Source organism: Talpa europaea (genome assembly GCF_964194135.1).
Source record: "Talpa europaea genome assembly, chromosome: 6".
Taxonomy (NCBI): domain Eukaryota; kingdom Metazoa; phylum Chordata; class Mammalia; order Eulipotyphla; family Talpidae; genus Talpa; species Talpa europaea.
The window spans coordinates 13,948,606-13,970,332 of NC_140072.1; the positions used below are offsets into that span (position 1 = coordinate 13,948,606).

A 21,727-nucleotide genomic window follows, 5' to 3' on the forward strand; every position below is an offset into this window, starting at 1 on the left:
AAATCACAAAAAGTCGTGGTATTAAGGGGAAATATACTTTAAACATGCCACTATCTGCAATGTCAAGGGACTAACTACCACTTCTGCCCTGATTATTGGACAGGAGGGGTCCCTGCCCTTTGTCTTACACCTACCAATCATTTTTTACTTAATTTCATGTATTTATAGATATTTTGTGTGTGTAGAAGAACTGGGGTATAGGCCAGAGGGGGTAGGGCAGTGAGAGGATTCACCAGAGACAAGAGTAGGGAGCAGAATGGGTGGATCTACTGAAATCCACTGCTGAGGGGAGCAGCGGGTGAGCCAGGAGAGGTCTGCTGTGCCATGTGGGTAGCTCCCTGGCCAGGAATCGAACTGGTGCTGCAGTGGCTGTGGATAGCTTCACAGCGCTCTGAGACTTAACCCCTTGTGCCTCAGGGAGGCCCATCAATCTTTTTTTTATGGCACTTCTTTTTGTTTCCTGTTTAATCTTGGTCTACTCCAAGTGCCCGGGGGGAAACGGACCTTGGAGGATAACTACCACTATTTCCCTCACCCCTCCCTTCCCTCAGACTAAAACAAAAACTGAGATGCTCAGAAAGGACCCTGGCAGCGCCAGTTGCTGGGGTCTGCTGTCTGCTGGGGGATGGGGTGAGGTGTCTGTGGAAGGCCTGCCAGCACCTGGCCCACTGGCCCCCATTCTGGGAACAAACTAAAGCAGCGCAGGATCTCCTGTGCAGCTCGGCTGTGAACTGCCACACGAGGGGCGATGTGCCAGTGGAGGGAGGCTAAAGGGAAGCTGTGCTTCAGAGATTTAAGGTGTTTTTTTTTTTTTTATTCCTGTTTGGCTGGCTAGGAGAGCTGCAGAGAGCTGTGCAAGATGTTTCTAAGTTTATAAATTCTTCATGAGGTTGTAAATTTATCTCTCCCTCTATTTAAAGATCTATCTGCCTTTCTAAAGATGTATTTATATGGATGTATGTAAAGATAGGCCTCTTTGTAAACAATTTTAGAAATTTATGAACTCTTTACCAAGTCTTCTAACTTCGTAAATTCTTACTTGTTCTCAGAAATTGACGAAGCTGCTGCTCTGTGGCACGGAGCTGGTGACCAATATCCAGGTGGCCACAGACATCAGGGAGATCCACAGGCGGGTGGAGGAGGAGGACATACAGCGACAGAGGTAAGGCACCCCCAAAGCAAAGCCGCGGGCTCAGACCCTCCTCTTTGGGGCCCTCAACTCTCCTCAGTCTTTGGAAAGTAGCCAGGGGAACCCTCTTCTTGCCCCTCCTGAGCCCTTCCCTCCTCCCTCCCTCCCTCGCTGCTGCTCCTTCCTCTCTGCCTGAGGTGCTAAGGTCCTGCCTGTGCCCAGGAGGGTGGAGAGAGGCCTCTGCTGGGCTGTTGACCGTGTAGCCGAGGTAGCCACGGAAACACCCAGCCACGGCCTGTGTGAACAGGCACGTAGGTGGAAAGGGCTGTGGAAGCACACGTGAGCAGGGCTTTCCTTCTCCCTGAGAGACGAGAGCACTCCCCAGTGACATTTGAGTGGGGCTGTGAGGGAGGGTGCATGGAGGAGCTGGGTTTGGGTGGAGACAGCTGGTGCCGAAGCCTGAGATCCCGTGACTTGCGGGCGATGCTGGCAACGATGCGGGCAACGGCGCCATAGTAAGGGCGACTGGGCAGGATGGTTGGTGGTGGAAGCAGAGTGGAGGCTCACAAGGAGGGCTGGGCAGTCCTGGGTCTACGCTAGTGGGAATGACCGCACCCAGAAAGCCTGCAGGGTGAGGTGCAAATGTAGCAGGGAGCAGAGGATAGTCAGGGCTCCGTGCCTGGAAGGCTCCAGGTTTGGAGGAGTGACGGTGTAAGGGCCGGACTGGACACAGTGCAGGTTTTCTGATCCCATGCAGACCGGGTAAAGGAGGAGTCAGAGTCCTCAGTGGTTTTGCAGGTCTTTTATTGGGGTTCACCAGGCATATGGCAGGCAGGGGTGCTGGCTGGGGGGCTGGCAGGCCTCCCAGCCCCCAGCAAGTCTTTACTCTATCTGGGCTCTCTGGCGTTCTCTGCTTCTGCTTCGGCTTCTCCTTCAGGATCTGCTTCTGCTGGCTGGGGCTGCTGGCGTCCCCCCGTGACGCTGCCCTTAAAAGCACAGTCTTAGCTCAGCTGAATCCCATCTACCTATGCCCACACCCTATTCCAGGTGCCCGCCATCAGGCATGCATTCAGGACAAGGATCCATCATCTCTCCTGATGGCGGAAGGGCAGAAAAGCCTGACATTTTCCTTACCCTACAGACGGGAATCCCCCCCAGGCCCCCACTCCAGCCCCCACCACCCAGGCTGCACGCACACCATCCTCCCAGGCCTCAGGCTGCCCAGCGATGGAAAGCTCAATCAGCAGAGCGGCCCAGTTGTTACCAAATGTCAGCCAGGGGCTAGAGACTGTCGTCTTTGCTGCTTTACAGATGAGAAAAGTAGGGCTTGTGGAGGTCAAGCACTGTGTCTAAAATTGGGGGTCAGTAGCAAAGTCAGGATGTGAAGACAGGCTCTGTGACTCCAGTGACCAAGCATTTTGTCCCTGGGTGCCACCGTCATATCCAGAAGTATGTGACAAGCTGTGCGTGAGTGTTGCCCAGTGTCGCCTGTTTGGTCTCAGTTGTGTCTTGTCAGGCTCAGGGCCTGGTTGTCTAGGGTGGGTGCATGCAGCAGTGCTTGGCCCCCGGCCCTGGGCACCTGCCTGCTCTGTTGAAAGGCAGCAGCATGTGGGCTGAGCTGGCCTGGTTGGCATCGTTCTCTTTGCAGAATGGAAAAGCTGGAGAATGAAGTCAAGACCAGCCAGGACAAATTTGATGAGATCTCTATGAAGTGGGAGGAGGGCAAAAAGAAGAGGATCCCGCAGGACCTGTGGGACATGCTCAACGTGCAGCAGGTGCACTGTGCTGGGCTGATTGAAGATAAGAACAAGCTCATCAGTGAGCTGCAGCAGGCAAGGAGCTGGGGTGGCTGCTGGGTGACGGGTTTGCTTTTCCTGAGCGGGAGAAGGGTGGAGGTCTCACTTCCTCACTCAGAGTGCTGCACAAGGCAGGCGATACACTTCTGGCCAGAAGGAAAAGCTGGGTAGTAATTTTAGAGTTTCTGGCTACTTAGTAAGAAGACTTTTCATAGCAAGTGTTTCTGATTTTATGTTTTCAACTTAAGGGCTGGAATCTGGTCCACAGTAGAAATGAGCTCTTGCTGGAACCTGGACCCTCATTGTTTAGCTGGGTTGCCCAAGGCTTTGTGGGTGCTTTCAGGGGATTTGCAGCAGGCACTAGTGTGGGGGCTCACCCCACGTAGCCTGGTCAGAGCTTTGCCCCCAGTGCAGCACACTCTGCTCCACGCCCTGCTTTTTCTTTTTTCTTTCTTTTCTTTTTAAAGATTTATTTATTTTTGTACAAGAGCTGGGGTACAGGCCAGAGGCGCGGAGGATGAGAGGATTCACTAGAGACAGAGCAGGGAGCAGAACAGGCAGACGACAGAAATACACTGCTGAGGGGAGCAGCGGGCGCAACAGGAGAGGTCTGCTGCACTATGTGGGATCAAACCCGCACTGCAGAGGCTGCAGACAGCTTCACAGTAGGGTGCTCAGCCCGCTGTGCCACTGGGGAGGCCCATCCACTTTCTGCTTTTTCTCCTGGGCCTTCCTTCCTGCCTCTGAAGCAGCTTTCCCTTTGTACAGTTAATTCCTAGTGTTTACAGCGCTGATGAGAGGGGCCCAGCTGGTATGTGCCTGGCACCTCTTGTTTCTGTCTCAGCTGGTCACCAGCCTTTTACCTGCTCTTTTGTAGGAGTTAAAAACAAAGGATGACCAGTATGTGAAGGATTTGAAGAAGCAGTCAGATGACATCTGCCTGCTTGTGGAGAGGATGGAAGAACAAGTGAAGATGGCCATGAAGACCTTTCAACAGGAGCTTCATTACATTGAGGTAGAGGGTATAAAAGAGCTGCTTTCTGCCCTTGGGAGCCCCTGGGAGGGGCCAGGCCTGTCCTCGCTGCCTAAAGAGGGTCCCAGATGTCTAGGGCCTTTGATTTCTGACTCTGCACTAGTAAGTTATTTACTCATCTGAAAAATAGTCAACAAGTGTCAGCTGTGAATCAGGTACTGTACCAGGGACCCGGGATACAACCATGAGCAAAACCAAGTCCTCAGTGGTGCCTGTGTTCTTGTAGGAGACAACCAGGTGATAAGTAAATTACTAAATATATAATTTGACAGTGGTGATAAGTGTTTTGGAAGAAAATGAAACAGCAAGGGTAAGGGCTGGGGAGGAGGGAGGTTAGTGCTCCCTGACGTCAGGCATGTGTGAGCCTTTGCCCACACGTGAGTCAGGTAATGTGACTTACTCCTGTAGTCAGGAGGGGGGTGCAAAGTGGGCAGCCAAACAGGATTCAGGAATCAATACTTTGAATTTGAATGAAATTTTAAGGATTGAGGTTGAGATGGGCCTTGACAGAGTAGAAAAGAGCCGAAGGGAGGGGCCCTCCTCTCGGGATCACTGGGGACTCAGGTCTGCATTCCCAGGCCGCCCTCCCGTGCCCCCTGCTGCCTTTGCCTCCTGGGGACCCCACTCATAGCAGTGCCTCAGCTCTGGTCAAGGCTGAAACCCATGCCAGTGTTTGTCCTGGCTGCAAACAAGGGCGGCTCCCTGCCAGCGATAGCGGCTGAGCCACATTTCCCCTCAAAATGTGTGTGAAGCATTGATTTATAACACGGGTTTCCATGCACCTCCTTCCTCTGCCATTTGGTTTCATGAAACTTGGTGAGTCTGCTTTTAGCTTTGACCTTGTCCGTGAGGCTGGCCACTGGGACTTGCCACGAGTTCAATACTGTGGCCTGCTTCATCACACGGACACAAAGACACAAGAGCCTTTTCCTCCTTGCTGTGCAGAAAGCATTTGAGATGGAACGACACGAGCTCCTGAGCAGCAATAAGAAGAAATGGGAGTGGGCACTGCAGGCTCACAATGCCAAGGAGGTAAAGGGGTGGCGGGGGGGGGGGGGGCGGGTAGAGATGTGTGTATGTGTGCAAGCGCGCACACGCATCCTTGTGTACATGTGTGTGTGCATGTGAAGGGTGATTGTGGAGTCTGGGGTGATTTTTTCCCTGGTATTTACCCCAGTCATGGATATTTATTGCCCCAAAAGGTGTTTTAAGGCACATCCTTTAAAGAATGTGAGTTGTCTCTTTATTTCAGAGACAGAAAGTACAAAGAAATAACTGGACCAAGATCCAGTGGAATTTTTTTTGTTTTAAGGATTTAAAACATCTGCCTGCAGGGCCCACGCTTAGGTTCTAACGGGGCATCCTCTGGGAGCTTCTGGAGTGAGGACCCCAGGAAGCAACACATGCCCTGGCCAGGGAGTTCAAACCTTGCGTCCCAGGAGCTTCTGAGGGCCAGCAGCCCCTCCAGGGTCAGCGCAGTCTCAGTCCGTTCACTGTGTCACGCTGGTCAAGCCTCCAGAAGGACCGGGCAGGACCTGACTTGCCCCTTGTCTTCTGGTGCTCTTAGCTGGAGTATGTGATGAACCGCATGAAGAAAGTAGAGGAATACGAGAAGCAGCTGAACAAGCAGCGGATCTGGGACTGGGAAGAGTATAACATGATCAAGATCAAGCTGGAGCAGGACGTGCAGGTGCGACTTGTTCCTCAGAGGGGTGTCGGGGGTGGGGCGCGGCGGGCTCTCCGCCCTTAGCAGCCACCCACAATGTTCCAGCACCAGTCTGTTTGAGGAATATTTGCTAACTGTCTGATTTCTTTTAAATTACTGTATCGGAAGCTCATGCACATGATCTACATGGAGGAAGGTCTTGAATAAACCAGTGGGGAACTGCTAGCTGGTTTCAGTGCTGAAGGGGTCTGGAAACCTTGACATGTGAGGAGTCATTGGGAGGTTGAGAGTCTAGCTGGGAAATATCCCTCAGGAGGGTCAGAGGCCAAAGCTGGGGTGTCACCACGTCGTAGGCGCTCAGCACACGGTGTCTCCAAGTCTCACACGGATGTGAAGGGTGAAACCACCAGCCATATCTTATCTGTCGGGACGCTGAGGTCAGAGGCAAAGCTGCTTAGCTACTTAATGGTGAACCCCGGCGCCACCCCCGTTCTCTCTGGCTCCATCCCCACATCCTTCCTCTTACTCCAAACAGTCCCATCCAGACTGTCAGCCAGATTTTGCAGTAAAGCAGACTTTGATTCACCATTGGAAAGAAGCTTCTGCTAATTAGAACCATTCAATATAAAAAAAAGGTCAAATGAAGAGCCTTTTAGCTTATAAAGCATCAAAGGCTGAGTGACTTGTCTGTCTTCAGTGTGGAAGCAAGACTCCTGCGGTGGGAAAGAGGGCAGCCTTCTGGTTTCCTAAAGTTCTTTCCAAGCCTACAATTTTTTTCAACACCAATTTTTAAAAATATTTTATTTTCTATAATTCTAACATCTTTTTTCATTTTTGTACAATGTATGCATTTTCATTTTGGTTATATTCCCCATGCAATTGCACCTCCCCTTATTTTGACCCTAATCCTTCCTCTCCCCTCTGCCCCCCTGGTTTACAGTTGCTTGTTGATTTTGATTTTTACTTTGTATTAATTAATCTTTTTCCTGGTCCCTTACTTAGGTTTTCTAGATTCCTGCTATGAGTGAGACCATCTGGTATTTTTCTTTTTCTTTCTGGCTTATTTTGCTGAGCATGATCCCTTCTAGCTCCATCCACGTTGCTGCAAACTGCATGTGTTTATCTTTTTGATTGCTGAGTAATATTCCATGGTGTATATGTACCACATCTTCTTGATCCAGTCTTCTATTTTTGGGCATTTGGTTTGTTTCCATAGCTTAGCTATTGTAAATAGTGCCACTATAAACATAGGGGTGCAGGTGCCCTTTGGAATTAACTTTTCTGTGTTATTTGGGTAAATACCTAGGAGTGGAATTGCTGGATCATATGGAAGCTCTATGTTTAGTAGGTCCAGAAATCTCCACACAGCTCTCCATAGTGGTTGGACCAGTTTGCACTCCCACCAGCAGTGCAGGAGAGTTCCTTTTTCTCCACAACCTCGCCAACACTTGTTGTTGCTAGTTTTTTTAGTATGTGCCATTCTCACTGGTGTGAGATGGTATCTCATGGTAGTTTTGATTTTCATTTCCCTGATTGCAAGTGATGTTGAACATTTTTTCATATGCCTGTTGGCCATTTGCATTTCCTCTTTGGAGAAGTTTCTTTTTAGCTCTTCTGCCCATTTTTGACTGGATTATTTTCTTTGTTTTTGTTGAGTCTCATCAGCTCTTTGTAGATTTTTGTGATCAGTCCTTTATCATTAGTGTTGTGTGCAAAAATGTTCTCCCAGTCGGTGGGGTTTCTCTTTGTTTTGGTTATTGTCTCTTTTGCTGTGCAGAAGCTCTTTAGTTTGATGTAGTCCCAGCTGTTTATCTTTGCCTTCACTGTCACTGCTTCAGGTGATGTTCAACTCCAGTTTTTAAAAAATCACCTCTAATTACATTTGTTTTTATTTTTTAAAAGATTTTATTTTTATTTTATTTATTTATGCATACAAGAACTGTGGTATAGGCCAGAGGTAGGGGGAGAGAGGATTTGCCAGAGACAGAGTGGGGAGCAGAACAGGTGGATCTACTGAAATACACTGCTGAGGGGAGCAGCGGGCAAGAAGGGAGGTTTGCTGTACCACGTGGGTTAGCTCCCTGGCCAGGGGTCAAATTCAGGCCACAGTGGCTGGCAATAGCTTGACAGCGCTGAGGTTCAACCCCTGTGCCACCAGGGAGGCCCCTCTAATTACATTTAGATGTAATGTAGTTGCACCTCAATATTCAAGGCAGGTCTATTCATTTCAGCCTCTATCTGGAAAAACGGGTGAGACTGAAGCTTTTCCATGTAGCCTTTGGTAGGATTTCAGTTCTTACTCCTCTGTTGCCTTTATATAATAAGGTTAAATTAAAAACCCCATTAAGTTACAATTATTCTCACCAGTCTTGAACATCTCTCTGGGTCTTTCGCATGTTAATGTCATGGAAATGAGAGACTAAGAACACTGCAAGTCTGTAAGTTGGGCTTGTGGGTGTGTGCATTCCCCTGGGGCTGAGAACAGCTACTATTGAGTCTTCTGAAGTTGTCTTGGTTCTACGATCCTTTCTGTGCCAAAACTACATACCGTGGGTCCCAACAGCAACATAATGGAGCCTCATGTTCTTTTGCTGTTCTTTGGCTTTGTTTTTTCCTTTGGGTGGTCAGGGCACTTAACATCAGATCTACCCTCCTAGCACATTTTTAAGTATATAATACAGCTCTGTCAATCATAGGTCCTGTGTTGTTCAGTAAATTCCAGAACTTACTCATTCTGCATAACCGAGACTGTGTACCCTTTGATCAACACCTCCCCACTTTCCCCACCCCAACTCCTGGCAGTCCCTGGTAGCCAGTTCCACCCTCTGTTTCAATGGCTCTGACTATTTCGGATTCCACAAGTAAGTGAGGACATGTAGCACTTGTCTTTCTGTGTCTGACTTAATTCACTCAGCATGATGTCGTTTAGGTTCATCCATGTTGTTGCAAATGATAGGATTTCTTTCTTTTAAAAGTCTGGATAATACTCCATTGTATGTGTGCACTGCATTTTCCTTATCCACTTGCCCACTGATAGACATTTGGATGGTTTTTCCAAACCTTGGCTTTATGAATGAGGCTGAAATAAACATGGAGTGCAGATTTAGCTTCAAGAGTCAGATTTCTTGGGACAGGAAGTAGTTGTTTTTGTTCAGGCTTTTACATGCTCATTTAAAATTGTAAAAATGGTTTAGTTCAATGGTAGTGACCGTTACCTTTAGAATATCAATCACAAAAATTAAATACAAGTTATTTATTTGACTAATATCATGAGCTTACATTGTGGAAAGCACATAAGTTCCTGCCCTCAAGGAACTTAAAATCTTTTGGGTCAGAAAGAAAACTACATAAAAAACAAAAAAGAGGGCCTCCCTGGTGGCGCAGTGGGTTGAGTGCAACGCCGTGAAGCAGTCTGCAGCCTCTGCAGTGCGGGTTCAATTCCCGGCCGGCCAGGGAGATTCCCACAAGGCGCGGCAGACCTCTCCTGGCTCCCCCGCTGCTCCCCTCAGCAGTGTATTTCATCTGTCTGCCTGTTCTGCTCCCCGCTCTGTCTCTGGTGAATCCTCTCACCTTCCCGGTCCTCTGGCCTGTACCCCAGCTCTTGCATAAAAATAAATAAATCTTAAAAAAAAAAAAACTCTTTAAAAAAATAAAAAATCAAAAAGAGAAGGAAGGAAGGAGGGAAAGGAAGGGAAGAAAGAGGAGAGAGAGAGAGGAATTTATGTAAGTAATATATAAGAGAATAAATGATGGGGTAGAAAGGGGTAGTAAGCTAGAGTGCGGGCTAGATAGGAAATTGCTAGTCTGTGGCTGCAAAATGGAATCCAGGGGTTCCATCCCAGGGTTGAGATTGGTGATAAAGAGGTCCATTGGGATCTCCAGGGTCAGCAGAAGGCCAGAGGGAAAGGTTGTTTCAAATTTCCACTCTGCAGGGGTGTTGATGGCAGCTGGCACAAGCAGCTCCCCCCCAGGGAAAACGGCAGGAAGGTGTGTGAGCAATACCTGCAGCAGCTCTGACAGTGAAGGACAAGAACCAAGCCCTATGTGTTGCCATTAATCTTGGGAACATAAAGTCTATGTTTGGATAGTTGAAGCCTTTAACAAAATCAGTCACAATGTTTTAATCTAAAACAATATATAGTCAATATATGACAACCAAGGACAGCTTTATATTGAGACTAAAACTTGAGATAGAGTTAGTAGTGGAGTCATCAATGCTGGAATTATCCTTAGCATAAGGTGTGGGAGACCAATGAAAAGCTGGTGTAGCTCATGTATCATCTGTGCTAGACTCCGCTGTAACAAGTGTACAACTCCGAGGGGCACAGTGAGCAGAGGCTGGCTCCGGGCAGACCGAGGAGCAGGCAGCTGCCCTGTGGCCTGGTGGAGGCTGTCAGCCCAGGCACTACCATCCGCTCCTCCCTCCACTGTGGCCCCTGAGGCTCACACGCTAGCAAAGAGCAAGAGCGGGCATTTTCCACAGGAGGAAATCAAATCAGCTAACATTCAGCCACAAACACAAGCAGAGAAGTAAATGTAAATGAGAACAATCAGTGACAGTGTTTTTGGCTATGAAATCAGCACAGATTTAAATTCTTTCAGGTCACAGAGAAATAACAATTTAGAGTTTCGTAAACAGAGTTCAGAGTTTTGTAAGCCTTACCAAAAGGTTTTGTCAACTCTAATGTTTAACGTGGTGAGACACTAGGGGTGGTTTGATAAGCTGTTGGGAAAGCAGCTTGTGGAGAGCCTTAGACCTGGAAATTTCACTTCTGAGAACTACTTTAAATAAACAAACTCGCCCCCCTCCTCCAATTTTACATATAATTTTTCCCAGCATTATTTTTTTTAAGATTTTTTTTTTTTACTTATTTATGCATACAAGAGCTGGGGTACAGGCCAGAGGTGTGGGGTTGAGAGGATTCACCAGAGACAGAGTGGGGAACAGAACAGGCAGACTGACTGAAATCCACTGCTGAGGGGAGCAGCGGGTGAGTGAGGAGAGGTCTGCTGCGCCGTGTGGGTAGCTCCCTGCTCGGGGATCAAACTGGTGCTGCAGAGGCTGTGGACAGCCCCATAGGCTGCATCTCAACCCCTTGCGCCACTAGGGAGGCCCCCAGCATTATTTTTATAGTATTGAAAAAACATAGAACTGTACAAATGTGGGGAAATGGTGAAATACTATGTTTTATACATCACACAGTTATTTCAGAGACAATACATGATTCTCTAATACATCAGCACTGTGGGAATCATGTTCATAAAACCTTACTGACGTGGAGAATTTTTAGGCTGTGATTTCAGGGAGTCAAGCAGTGGAAAGCAACATGCCTGGTATGTTCGCAGAACTTGCCTCTGGGAGGTGGCATAACCGTCGTGTACTTTCTGAGCAAATATTACTTTCACCACCAGAAAGTTTTTCTGTGAGGAAATGCATACCAACTAGGGAGAGTAAATACAACTTGCACTAACGCAGAGACCTGGAGAGGAACAATGAGTTACCCTCCCCGTGGCCATGATGACTTTCCTGTGCCCGCAGGTTGAAGAGTTCACGTGGGTTTCTGTTAGGAAGGAGACGTCTGTATACTCGTCCCATAGCAGAGATTGAAAAAAGCTCTGGGACGATGAAACAGAATACTCTGGACTCGTCCCTAGGACAGAGCGTGGGGGTGGCCGGGATTCCACGTGGACCTTGGAAATGACTCTCCTTCCTTTGTTCTCTGGCCGCCAGCCCCGTCTCCTGGAGGATGACTCAGGCAGGGGTGGGGCTGGGGGACGAGATAGATGCCGGGACTCCCCCAGTTGCCTGGAGCCCCTTTCTCTTTGACTCCTGGGCAAGGTCACCAAGGTGGAGGGGACAGGAAGGAGGCTTGGAAAAGTCCTGCATGTTGGGCATCATGTTGCTGTTCTCAAGGTCTGATTACACTTCATTGCATTCTCTGCTCCTGCCTTTCTACCAAGCTTCTACCCAGAAAGGCGGGAGCAAACCTGTCCTTATTTGCCTTACCCAGGGCCTTACCCCTTCCTCATTTTCTCATTGTCTGAGTGATCTCCTTCTACTGCCTGGACTCATCGCCCCACTCCCTCCATGGCCTTCAGGACAAAGCTTTCAGGTCCTGGCCTGTGAGCCCTACTGCTCTGTCAACCTGAACCCCGACCACTCCCTGCCTCACACCTTGAATTGCTGTCCCCAAGCTCCTCACTCCTCTTGCCTCTCCTGGTGCTCACTCCCCACCCCTGAGTAACACCATCTGATTGTCAGGCTCTCAGATAGACATACCGATGCCCTCTTTTTGGGGATGCTGCTCTGGCCCTCAAGTCACAGGAAGTGCTCTCTTCAAGGACCCCATGCACACACACCCCCCTCACCCCGTGCCTTCCCATCCTTATCCCCTGATACTTGGCCATCTGTCCCTCTCCTAGTCAGGGCAAGGCTGTGCCTTTTGCATTCAGTAAATAACTGCTAAATGAATGAATCCAGCTAGTCGAAATTCAGAAAGTAGGGATGGCGTGTCTGTGCTGTAAAATGAATACAGCTTGCTAAACTCCAGCACCACCGACTGACAGGCAAGTGTGGGATGTTGCAAGTCTCCATGGTGATATTAACGCTCATGGTGTGTCAGTGGGGTTTACTTCTACCTCCAAAGGTCTGGAGCAGAGTGCCAGGGGGTGCTGGGCTTGAGTGCTCCAACTCTGTCCTCCCTCCCGAGTCCGCAGGCCTCAGCTTGCCACTGAATGGCTTCTGTTTTTTCTAATTTGCCTCTAATGATTTTCTAAGAATTGAAAATTCTCTGATGTGTCTCCAGAGAGAACTGCCAGGGACCCTGAGGCACCACAAAGCATGGTCAGTTAGTATAATATTTTTATTTTTTAATTAAAAAGTTAAAAAAAATTTTATTGTTGTTCATCTTTGTACAGTATTTGATTTCTCATGTGTAGTACCCATAATTCCCCCACCACTGAGGCACCTGTGACCATCACCATTTGATCCAGCAATTCTATTCCTGGGAATATACCCAAAGGTCACAGAAACACTAACTTGAAGGGAAACCTGCACTTTTGTGCTTATTGAAGCACTATTTGTAATAGCTAAGATATGGAAACAACATAAATGCCCCAAACGGACAAATGGATCAAGAAGATGTGGTATATAAACTCGGTGGAATATTACTCAGCGATCAACAAGAGATTACCTCATGCCATTTGTGGCAACATGGATGAAACTGGACGGGATTATGCCAAGTGAAATAAGTTGGAAGGAAAAGAAAAATATTGGATGATTTCATTTATAGGGGAAATATAGGGAAACCAAAAAAAGGATTTGGAAAAAGACAAAACTTGCAGGCAAAGCATAGATCTGAGGCTTACAGCAAGGGGTAGGGGTTGGGGAGAAGGGTTAAAACAGGGGAGGGAAGAGCATAAATATTATATTTTTAAACTTCAGATTCTTGAGCAACAGCTTCAGCAGATGAAAGCAACTTATCAGCTAAACCAAGAGAAGTTAGAGTATAACTTTCAGGTGCTGAAGAAGAGAGATGAAGAAAGTACAGTGATTAAATCCCAGCAGAAGAGAAAGCTCAATCGGTACGTGAGCAGACATCTTCCTCTTGGCCCTTCTATGCTGAAAGAGGAATTGTTTATATTTACTTGTTTCTCTGGCTCTCTATTTCCTATAAATTGTAAATTGTAACTACAGATTTATGGATTCAGTTGACACATTCTTGGCCAGAAAATATCATAGACCAGGGTGTGTACTTTATATTACTTTGTAATAGAACGTGCATTATATTTATCTGGTTGATCCATTGTTAGTAACATTTGGATTAGCTACGAATTAAGTAACATGTGCACGTGTCATTTTGGTAGTTATGGCCAGATTGCTCTCCTTAAGGATTGTGTTGATCTGAGCATCAGCAACATACACAAGTACCTAATTCCCTACAGCTATGGATTTGTGTCAGTATAAGTGAGAAATAGTGTCTAATGTATTTTTGTTTTGTGTTTTTCTTGTGTAAGAAATAAGCATAGTCTTATACATGTGTGAAAGATTTGGTATTTTCTTGTATAGAAATTGTATATTGTATATTATATAAGAATATACCTTTTCTATTGGGGTTGTTGGTCTTTTTCTCATCAGTTTTTAGGTATTCCTTATATATTAGAAAATATTAGCCTTTTATTATAGAAATTGCAAATATCTTAAATTGGTTTTCTGTTTGACCTTGCTTGTGGATTTTTGCAGATGTTTTAAATTTAAATGTTGTTGAATTTGTCACTGTTCTCCTTTATGGCTTCTGGGTCTTGACTCAGTTTACAAAGGACTTCTACCTTGTTTTCCAGAGATACATTTATAGTTTTATTTTTTGGCACTTAAACTTTTGATCTATTTGAAATTTATCTGAGTGTGCACATATAGTTCAAGGTATGACTCTAACTCTTTAATTTTCCCCAGATGGCTAAATGATTACCCCAGTATTACTCCTTACTGATAAGAGATGACAATCTTATTACTTAAATTTTCTCTGTATTTAGGTCTTTTCTGTTCCATTTGTCATTTCAGGGGCCAATACCACACTGTTTTAATAATTTGGTCACTATAATATGCTTTAATATCTTACAGGATTACTTTTCCCATGTTACTCTCTAAAAATACAACCAACTCTTTTTTTTTTTTTTAAAGATTTATATTTATTTATTTATTTATACAAGCACTGGGTACAGTCAGAAGCGCTGGAGGGTGAGAGAATTCACCAGAGCCAGAGCGGGGAGCAGAGCAGGCAGAAGGACCGAAGTACACTGCTGAGGGGAGCAGCGGGCGGCAGGAGAGGTCTGCGCGCCATGTGGGACCCTCCTCCCAGTGGCCGGGGAGCAGCCGGGGATCGAACCGGTGCTACAGAGGCTGCGGGCAGCTTCGCAACCCAGCGCTCAACCGCTGTGCCACTGGGGGGCCCTACAACCAACTCTTGATTCTTTATGCCAGTGACATACCTTGAACTATATGTACGCTCAAGTAAAGTTCAAATAGATCAAAAACTTCAGAGTAAAACAATGAACCTGTAAAACTGTCACCATCATGTCCTGCATACTGTTTCTGAAACCAGCCTGGCCTCCCTGCCTAGGTTTCCACTCCTCCACCCTCTCCTCTTCATCTCTAACTCCATCAGGACTTCTTGCTGAGTCTACCTTTGTTAAATAATTTTTGCATGTTATTGAGGATAAAAGTATGAATGATGAGTGTGTTTTAGGGTCCTTTTGACTTTCAGAATAATGCTTAAGAGGGAAATTTTTTTTTTGTTTTTAGAAATTTTAAACTTAAAATACCTCTCTATTTCTATGTAAAGAGGATCCTGACATAAGACATCTCTTCAGCAGTTTAAAGTCTGAAGTATGGTCCAGGTCTAAAACCCTGTGCCTGCTAATTTATTTCATAGATGTTTCCAAGCACAGAGCTCCCCTTGCCAGTGAAACAGGAGCTGTGGCATGTCTGAGCCATAGTGCAGTCAGCCAGGTGATAACTGGCTCTCACTGGGCCAGAAACTGCCCAATCCCCTCCCCTGAAAGCAGGGTAAGCACATGCCCCTGGTGCTCTGTGTAAACATCTGTTTGTTTTTTACACTGTGCTGGAATATTTCCACTTTTCATACTGTGCTAATCTGACTAGATGATGAATGCCTTGTATTCAAGCACATCCTTGTGTTTGTCTTTGTATTCAAATGTATTTTTGGTGCAAGAGAGACTTTTTGTGTTTGGTGAGTTAATGAGTGACCGAGTGTATGAATGATTGGATCTGCTGAGAGTATCAGCTCTTTGAGAATGGAGGACCCATGTATTATAGGCTTGTGGTACGCAGTTTTCATTTTCCCCTCTCTCTCTGCCTTGTTTTGAAAGTTGAGGTGGGTGATTTAAATAGGGGACTATTTAACCCTGGAGATGGGCACTGACCTGCGGGGCGCTGAGGAAGATTCAGCCACACTCTCTTGAGCAGGAGCCTCTTCGGCGGGTTGTACACCTGGGCCATTTTAAATGTGTTGCGTTCTGGACGCCCCGTGACCACCGACCCGCCTCTTTCCTGGATGGCACCTAGAGCTCTTTGATACATGTGGCGACTTTCTGTCCTTCCACCTGCTCATCCTGGGTCGTAGAGGAGTGAAGTAGGTGCGAGGAGCATACATCATACCTTTAGCATCAGACCAACGTTTTCTTCTTCTTCACCCCAGCCTACACGATATACTCAACAATTTGAGATTAAAATACGCCAAGCAGGTAAAGATGTTTCAGGAGGAAAACTGGTCACTAACCTCAGACTATAAACGCCTTGTGATGCAGTTCAAGGAGCTCCAGAGAGCCATGAGGTATTTAGGGGCGCGGGTCCCCGAGGCACATGCCCTTGACTAGAGGTTGTGGGTGGAGTTGGGAGCAGCCGTGTCTTCTTTAGATTTTGATGTCACCCACCTTTGGGGGACTAGACCAGGGCACTAGAGAACCCCTTGTGTTGTCATCCTTGTCCCTTTATTTGCATGTCACCTGCCTTGTCTTGAGACTTGTGGGGACAGTTTCTGGTCTCTCCTAGGCAAGGGTCAGTGACCCAGAGATTGGACCAGGATTTACCATGGCTCTGCCTCAATTCTACCCTGGCCAGGCCCTGGGGTCAGTTAATCATGCTCCCTAACTCCGTTTCACAGGCATTTTGCTCTTGTTGATGACAAGCGGTTTCGGGAAATCTGGCTGATGAATGAGGAGGAGGCCAAGGGCTTGATCCAGACAGCCTTTGATGTCGACAGGATCATCCATGTCCAGCACCTGGGGCTCCCCTGGACAGCCCCTGATTTCTGGTTCCTGAACAATGTGGGGCCCATCTCTCAGCAGCAGCAGAAGACGGCCACACAGATACTAGAGGAAGTGCTGATGCAAACAGGTGACTAGACTAGGGTCCCGGAGCCTGAGAGCTGGCAGGGCCCTCTGAGGTCACCTGGATGCCCCCTTCACTTTACAGATAAGGAAACTGAAGCTCAGCAGGGGTAGGAGGGCCGGAGAGCACAGCTGGTTGACCTGGCTTCTAAGCCTCCTCCTTACAGCTTTGCCTCTCAAACTGTTATAAACTGAGAGTTAGATCTAGAAGCTCGATCAGATTCATGTTCAGTTGGATTTTGCAGCCTCTGGTAATCGTAATCTAAGATCCAGTACTTGCATTAGTGATTGCAAAATGGCGGTATTCTAAACTCTGTCATTGTGTCTTCATTTATTTATTATTCTTTTCACACTTCTGAAGTGAGAACCGTCCCTTCATCAGCTATTTGTCACCCTGAGATACGGTTTTAGAGGGAAAAACAGGGCTTATCTTTTTCTACTTACCGCTTTTCAGAGTAGGCGGTTTGGGTGTCTAGTATTTTTCCAGAGGTGACTGATGATATTTTTTGTTTTTTTTTTAAGATTTATTTATTTATGCATACAAGTACTGGGGTACAGGCCAGAGGTGTGGGGGGGTGAGAGGATTCACCAGAGACAGAGTGGGGAACAGAACAGGCAGATGGACGAAATACACTGCTGAGGGGAGCAGCGGGCGAGTCAGGAGAGGTCTGCTGCGCCATGTGGGTAGTTCCCTGGCTGGGGATCGAACTCGTGCTTCAGTGGCTGCGGACAGCTTCATAGGTTGCGTCTTAACCCCTTGCGCCACCAGGGAGGCCCTGATGATGTTTTTTAAACACTGAAACAGACTTGGTGTGTTTGGCTAATTGCCGTTATCTTTGCCGGTGCTCATATTCCGTCTTTGGTCATGTCCCCTTGTGTTGGCTTCTGGGCTCCTGTGACACACCCCAGTAGTCTTTTATAGCTTCCTGGATTTCCAAAATGACCAGATAGCCTAGTCTCACATTAAGCTTTTTCTGCTTCAAGTCTGGAAACAGCCATTTCTCCCCAGAGCCCTGACCCCTACCATGGGGACGGTGTTTTGAATCCGTAGCCTGGGTGTTGGGCACTCATCGCTTCGCCACTCAGAAGACAAGTCGAGGGTGGATTATGTCTTAAAGATAAAATAAATCAGGAGTTCGTCCTAATAATTCCTAATCAACAGGTGCCAGGGTTTCCACCTCACCTCCTATCAAACTGTTTCTTTCTTTCTCCAAGTTGGAAATCTGTTCCTCTCACTGACTCCACAAGTATTACTCATATGTTTTTCCCACCAAAGACGTCTCAGCCCTACCACTGACAGTGATTATAAATAGTTTGAGCATTTTTTGCAGTTCTTTTTTTTCTTCGCACCTGCCCCATGATGGAGGTACAGAAAAGTTAGCATCTTTTAGCCACTTGGAATAGTTTCTGTGTGGTTCGGTCACCGCATTTAGGTCCTGTTTGCTAGTGAGTTGTGGGCACAGATCCTGAGAAGCAGGCCTCGGCTGGAAGAGCGAACGTGTCTGCAGTTTTGCTGGACACAGCTCTGTTGGAGATGACACCATTTTGCAGTCCCACTTGGCAATTTGGTATCTTATACCTTCCAATATCTTTTTTGATATTCTCTCATCTTAGCTTTTGAAGAGCCAGTGAAACGTTGGTAGAGAAATGGTTTTTATTCCTACTGGCAGATGAGGACTGTAGTGTAAACATCTTTAAAATTTTAGGAGAAAACGCTTGGCTCTGGCTGTCCGCCGCCAGTTCTTGTTGGTGATGGCCTCCTGCGAGCAGCTTTTCATTGACTTTCCACCCTTTGGTTGGCTGCTTCTAATCTGCAGCAGGTTTAGAAGCCACACAGCCAGAGTGCTAAATTTAGCCCTAAGATGAGAATAACGAGAGTCCAACTTCCTCCCACTTTCTGGTCACGGCTGGACTTTGGGTGATGTTTCCAGGTAGGTGAAATTCGGAAAAGTCAGGCGATAAGGCTGGCTGAAAATGGTGGAATTCTCCAGGTGGTTTCTTATTCTGACCCTAACCTTTCTTTCCCCCCTCATAGGAGGCTTTGTCCCACATACAGAGACTTCCAGGGGCCTTTTCAGAGGTCTGATTTCCCAGGGAAAGTCGTTTGGCTCTTTCTCAAAGTAAACAAGGCCCAGGAATTATCTTCTTTTTCTTTCCCTCTCTTGCTTCTCTCCCTGACCCATCTGCAGAAGAGGAGGGGACAGAAGAGGGTGTCTCAGAAGCAGAGTCTTACCTGGACCTGCCAAAGCAAGTTTCAGAGAAAACCACCAGAAAGCTACTGATGCTCCTGTGTGACGAGTCGGTGAGGCCCGCCGGGGCTGTGGCAGGGGCTCCTGGTGGCAGCTTCGAGGCTCCCTACCCTTGCTGCCTGATGGTCACGAGGACAGGCCAGCCCCACTGGGCAGGAATGGGCCACCCTCAGGGCAGAGCTGGGGCAGGACCCCTCTGACCCTCTCCCTGGGGTGGGACAGCTCACAGAGAGGTTGTGCCTCAGTGCACTCCCCTTGTGGGAGGGGTGGCTGCTTCCCCTGAGGGCAGCTCTTGCTGAGGGAGATAGCTGGGCGGCTCCCCTCACAGGTGTACTCCAGCCTTCCCTCAGGCGCTTCCCCTGAGTGGCCACCCAGCTCCTCCACCCCGACATCCTGTGCACCCTGTTCTCACTTCATGCCTCCCTTTCCTCTGGCCCAGTGCCTGCTGCTGTGTTCTGTAGAGTTTAAGGGCCAGCACCTGAGTGAAGGGGCACTGGGTGCGCAGGAGCCCGTGTCTGGGCTAGGTCTGGACCTCAGTGGGGAACTCAGGTGTTTACCCACTGGCTTCCAGGTGCGGTGGGTTAGCATCCTTCGGGGGTGGGGGAATTACAGCACGATGAGCGTTGCCTTCATCCCTGGGAATGGCTCTTAGGCACCCCGAGAGGCCTCCCTCGGGCCCTGTGGCTCTACGTCTTATCTGGGGGCTTCTGCTCCTTGGCCATCCTGGCTGGGCACACAGAGCACGGCTGCAGACCAAGGACTCCTCCCTGTCTCCGTCTTCCTGTCCTCAGGGTTTCCTCATAGAGAGCAAGCTGCTGAGCCTTCTCCGCCCCCTGGAGCAGAGCGAGAGCTATCTGCTGCGGCTGGATGCCATTTTCTCTGTGAGTCTCACCGGGCGGAGAGGACAGGCCGGGGAGGGAGGGCCCGCGCCTCCTAAGCCAGCCGCCCGTGTTTCTGCAACATTGCCTCGGCCCCGGGAGTAGATGTGGGCTTCCTGCAGCTTCCCTGGGCGCAGGTCCCTCCGTTATTCACTCAGTGTTAAAGAGTCACCTTTCTACTAGTCTCTCTCTCCTGGCCCCGCTCTCAGATGATAGGTTCCCGCCAAACCCTAAGCTCGGATGTGTGTTCAGCCCCCTCTAGCATTCTCACACCCATCAGGCCTGCAGGCAGGGGTCCTTACTTGCCGGCTTTTCCCAGTGTTGAAGGGTCTGTTCTGGGCCGGGCAGCGGCGGGGGCGTTGAGAGGGCCCAGCCAGGCCTCCCTGAGCCGGTGGACGCCTTCGTGGGAGATTTGAACAATCTTTCTGTTTCTCCCCCAGGCCCTTGGAATTGAAAGTGAGGATGACTTGTATAAGCTGGTGAAATTCTTTCTCAAATACCGAGTCCATCACTCACTGTCCGCCCAGGTAAGGTAAATGCAGTCAAAAGAGCATTTTGAATTCCCTCCCAGAGGGTGTTGCTGTCTTTGAATAATATTTCTGGATAAATAGTGAGGGTTTTATGCCAGAGATCACTAACTTAGCATTTCCCTTGTTACTGCTATTGTGTTTTAGTCAGTGAAGGGAAGAGCAGCCTGGGATGGGTAGCTGTTCTCATGCTGAGGCCCACGGGGTTCTTTCCTCAAATCCAGGTCTCACCGCTAGGGGATCCAGGCCTGCTAATTTTTAAATATTTTGATCTATCACCCCTTCCTGCAAAGCGGGGCCTGTGTATAATACGTCTCGATGGTAATGGGCTGTTCTCAAGATATCATCATGTTAAAAATGTTATAAAAATTTAGTTTAAAAATTTTTTTAATTAAAAAAATGTTTTTAATATTACTAATTCCAGAGTGGTGAGTATCCTGATATGCTTCTAGAAAGAGCCATAAAGGGGAAAGAAAGATAGATTTGATTACATTAAAAAATTCTGTTCAGTGGAAATCCCTATAAGCAAACTTAAGATAAGATGACAAGATCACTTTGGTAGAAATATTTTCCTCTTCCCGACTGTCTTCTACACTTATGCTTGAGTTACCCCTGCGCTGTAGTTACCCAGGTCCTCTCTCCAACCAACCTGAGCCTCTTGTCCCGCCAGGAACAAGGAAGCCTGATATCAGCAGTGGAGCCACCAGAGCAGACTGACCTCAAGAGAGAGGAGGAGGAGCAGGAGCAGGCGCAGGAGGGGGAAGGGCAGGAGGCAGAGGAGGAAGAGGAGGAGGGAGAAAGCCACGTGGGAGTGGAGCCGGGAGAGCAGGAGGCGCCCCCTTCTCCCTGGCTCATCCACCCCAACGATGTCCTCAGGATCCTGGAGGCCTTTGTCATGGGTCTGAGGAAGCCCAGGTGGGCTGTGGTGCTGGGGGGCTGGCCTAGGAATGGGGGATCTGATGGGACGGGAGCTGAGCAGGTGCTGGGGAGAGGAGAAGAGGTGCTGAGCAGGACCTGGGGCAGTGAGGAAAGGCGCACCCAAGGGAGGACTAGAGCATCACGGGACATTGTGCCGAAGGAAATGCAGTGCAGGCCTGATTTGCATTTTCCATTCGTCATTCACTTATTCATTCACTCGGCAGATATTTATCCGAGAGGGCTCTGTGTCTTTCCTGTGGGGAAACGCTTTGCGGTCAGAACAGTGGTCACAGCATCTGTAAGGTGCTCCGAGGAGGGGGCGTCAGCTCCACCTGGCATCTCAGGAGGCTCCAGGGGGAAATGACCCCAGACGTGGGTTTTCCTGGGTGGATCATGGGGAAGGAGCATTTCAGGTCGTCAGGATACGGGGAAAGAATCGCGACAGAGGGGTGGCTGCAGCGTCCAGGTCTGGGAAGGACAGCCAGGCCCGGTCTCGGCCAGTCCTGCCCATGTGCCCACGATGCTCGTCTTTTGTCCAGAGTTGGAGAAGGATCATCAGCAATGGGGGAGCCGTGAGGTGACTTGCATTTTAGGGAGGTCCTGCTGGTGACAGGGGGACGTCA

At 48.2% G+C, this 21,727-nt stretch overlaps 1 protein-coding gene across 1 annotated transcript in view; it reads left to right on the top strand.

The window, feature by feature from the left end:
- Positions 1–21,727, top strand: part of DRC1 (dynein regulatory complex subunit 1) — a gene marked incomplete at both ends in the record, with an annotated part of 31,657 nt that overhangs the window by 7,844 nt on the left and 2,086 nt on the right. The window contains 12 exons of the mRNA XM_084236062.1: positions 1,050–1,162; positions 2,778–2,961; positions 3,803–3,940; positions 4,904–4,990; positions 5,526–5,648; positions 13,069–13,208; positions 15,842–15,976; positions 16,307–16,539; positions 18,722–18,834; positions 19,573–19,662; positions 20,100–20,186; positions 20,941–21,111. Of these exons, the coding sequence (XP_084092188.1) occupies positions 1,050–1,162; positions 2,778–2,961; positions 3,803–3,940; positions 4,904–4,990; positions 5,526–5,648; positions 13,069–13,208; positions 15,842–15,976; positions 16,307–16,539; positions 18,722–18,834; positions 19,573–19,662; positions 20,100–20,186; positions 20,941–21,111 (1,614 nt within the window). The remainder of the gene's footprint in view (positions 1–1,049; positions 1,163–2,777; positions 2,962–3,802; positions 3,941–4,903; positions 4,991–5,525; positions 5,649–13,068; positions 13,209–15,841; positions 15,977–16,306; positions 16,540–18,721; positions 18,835–19,572; positions 19,663–20,099; positions 20,187–20,940; positions 21,112–21,727) is intronic.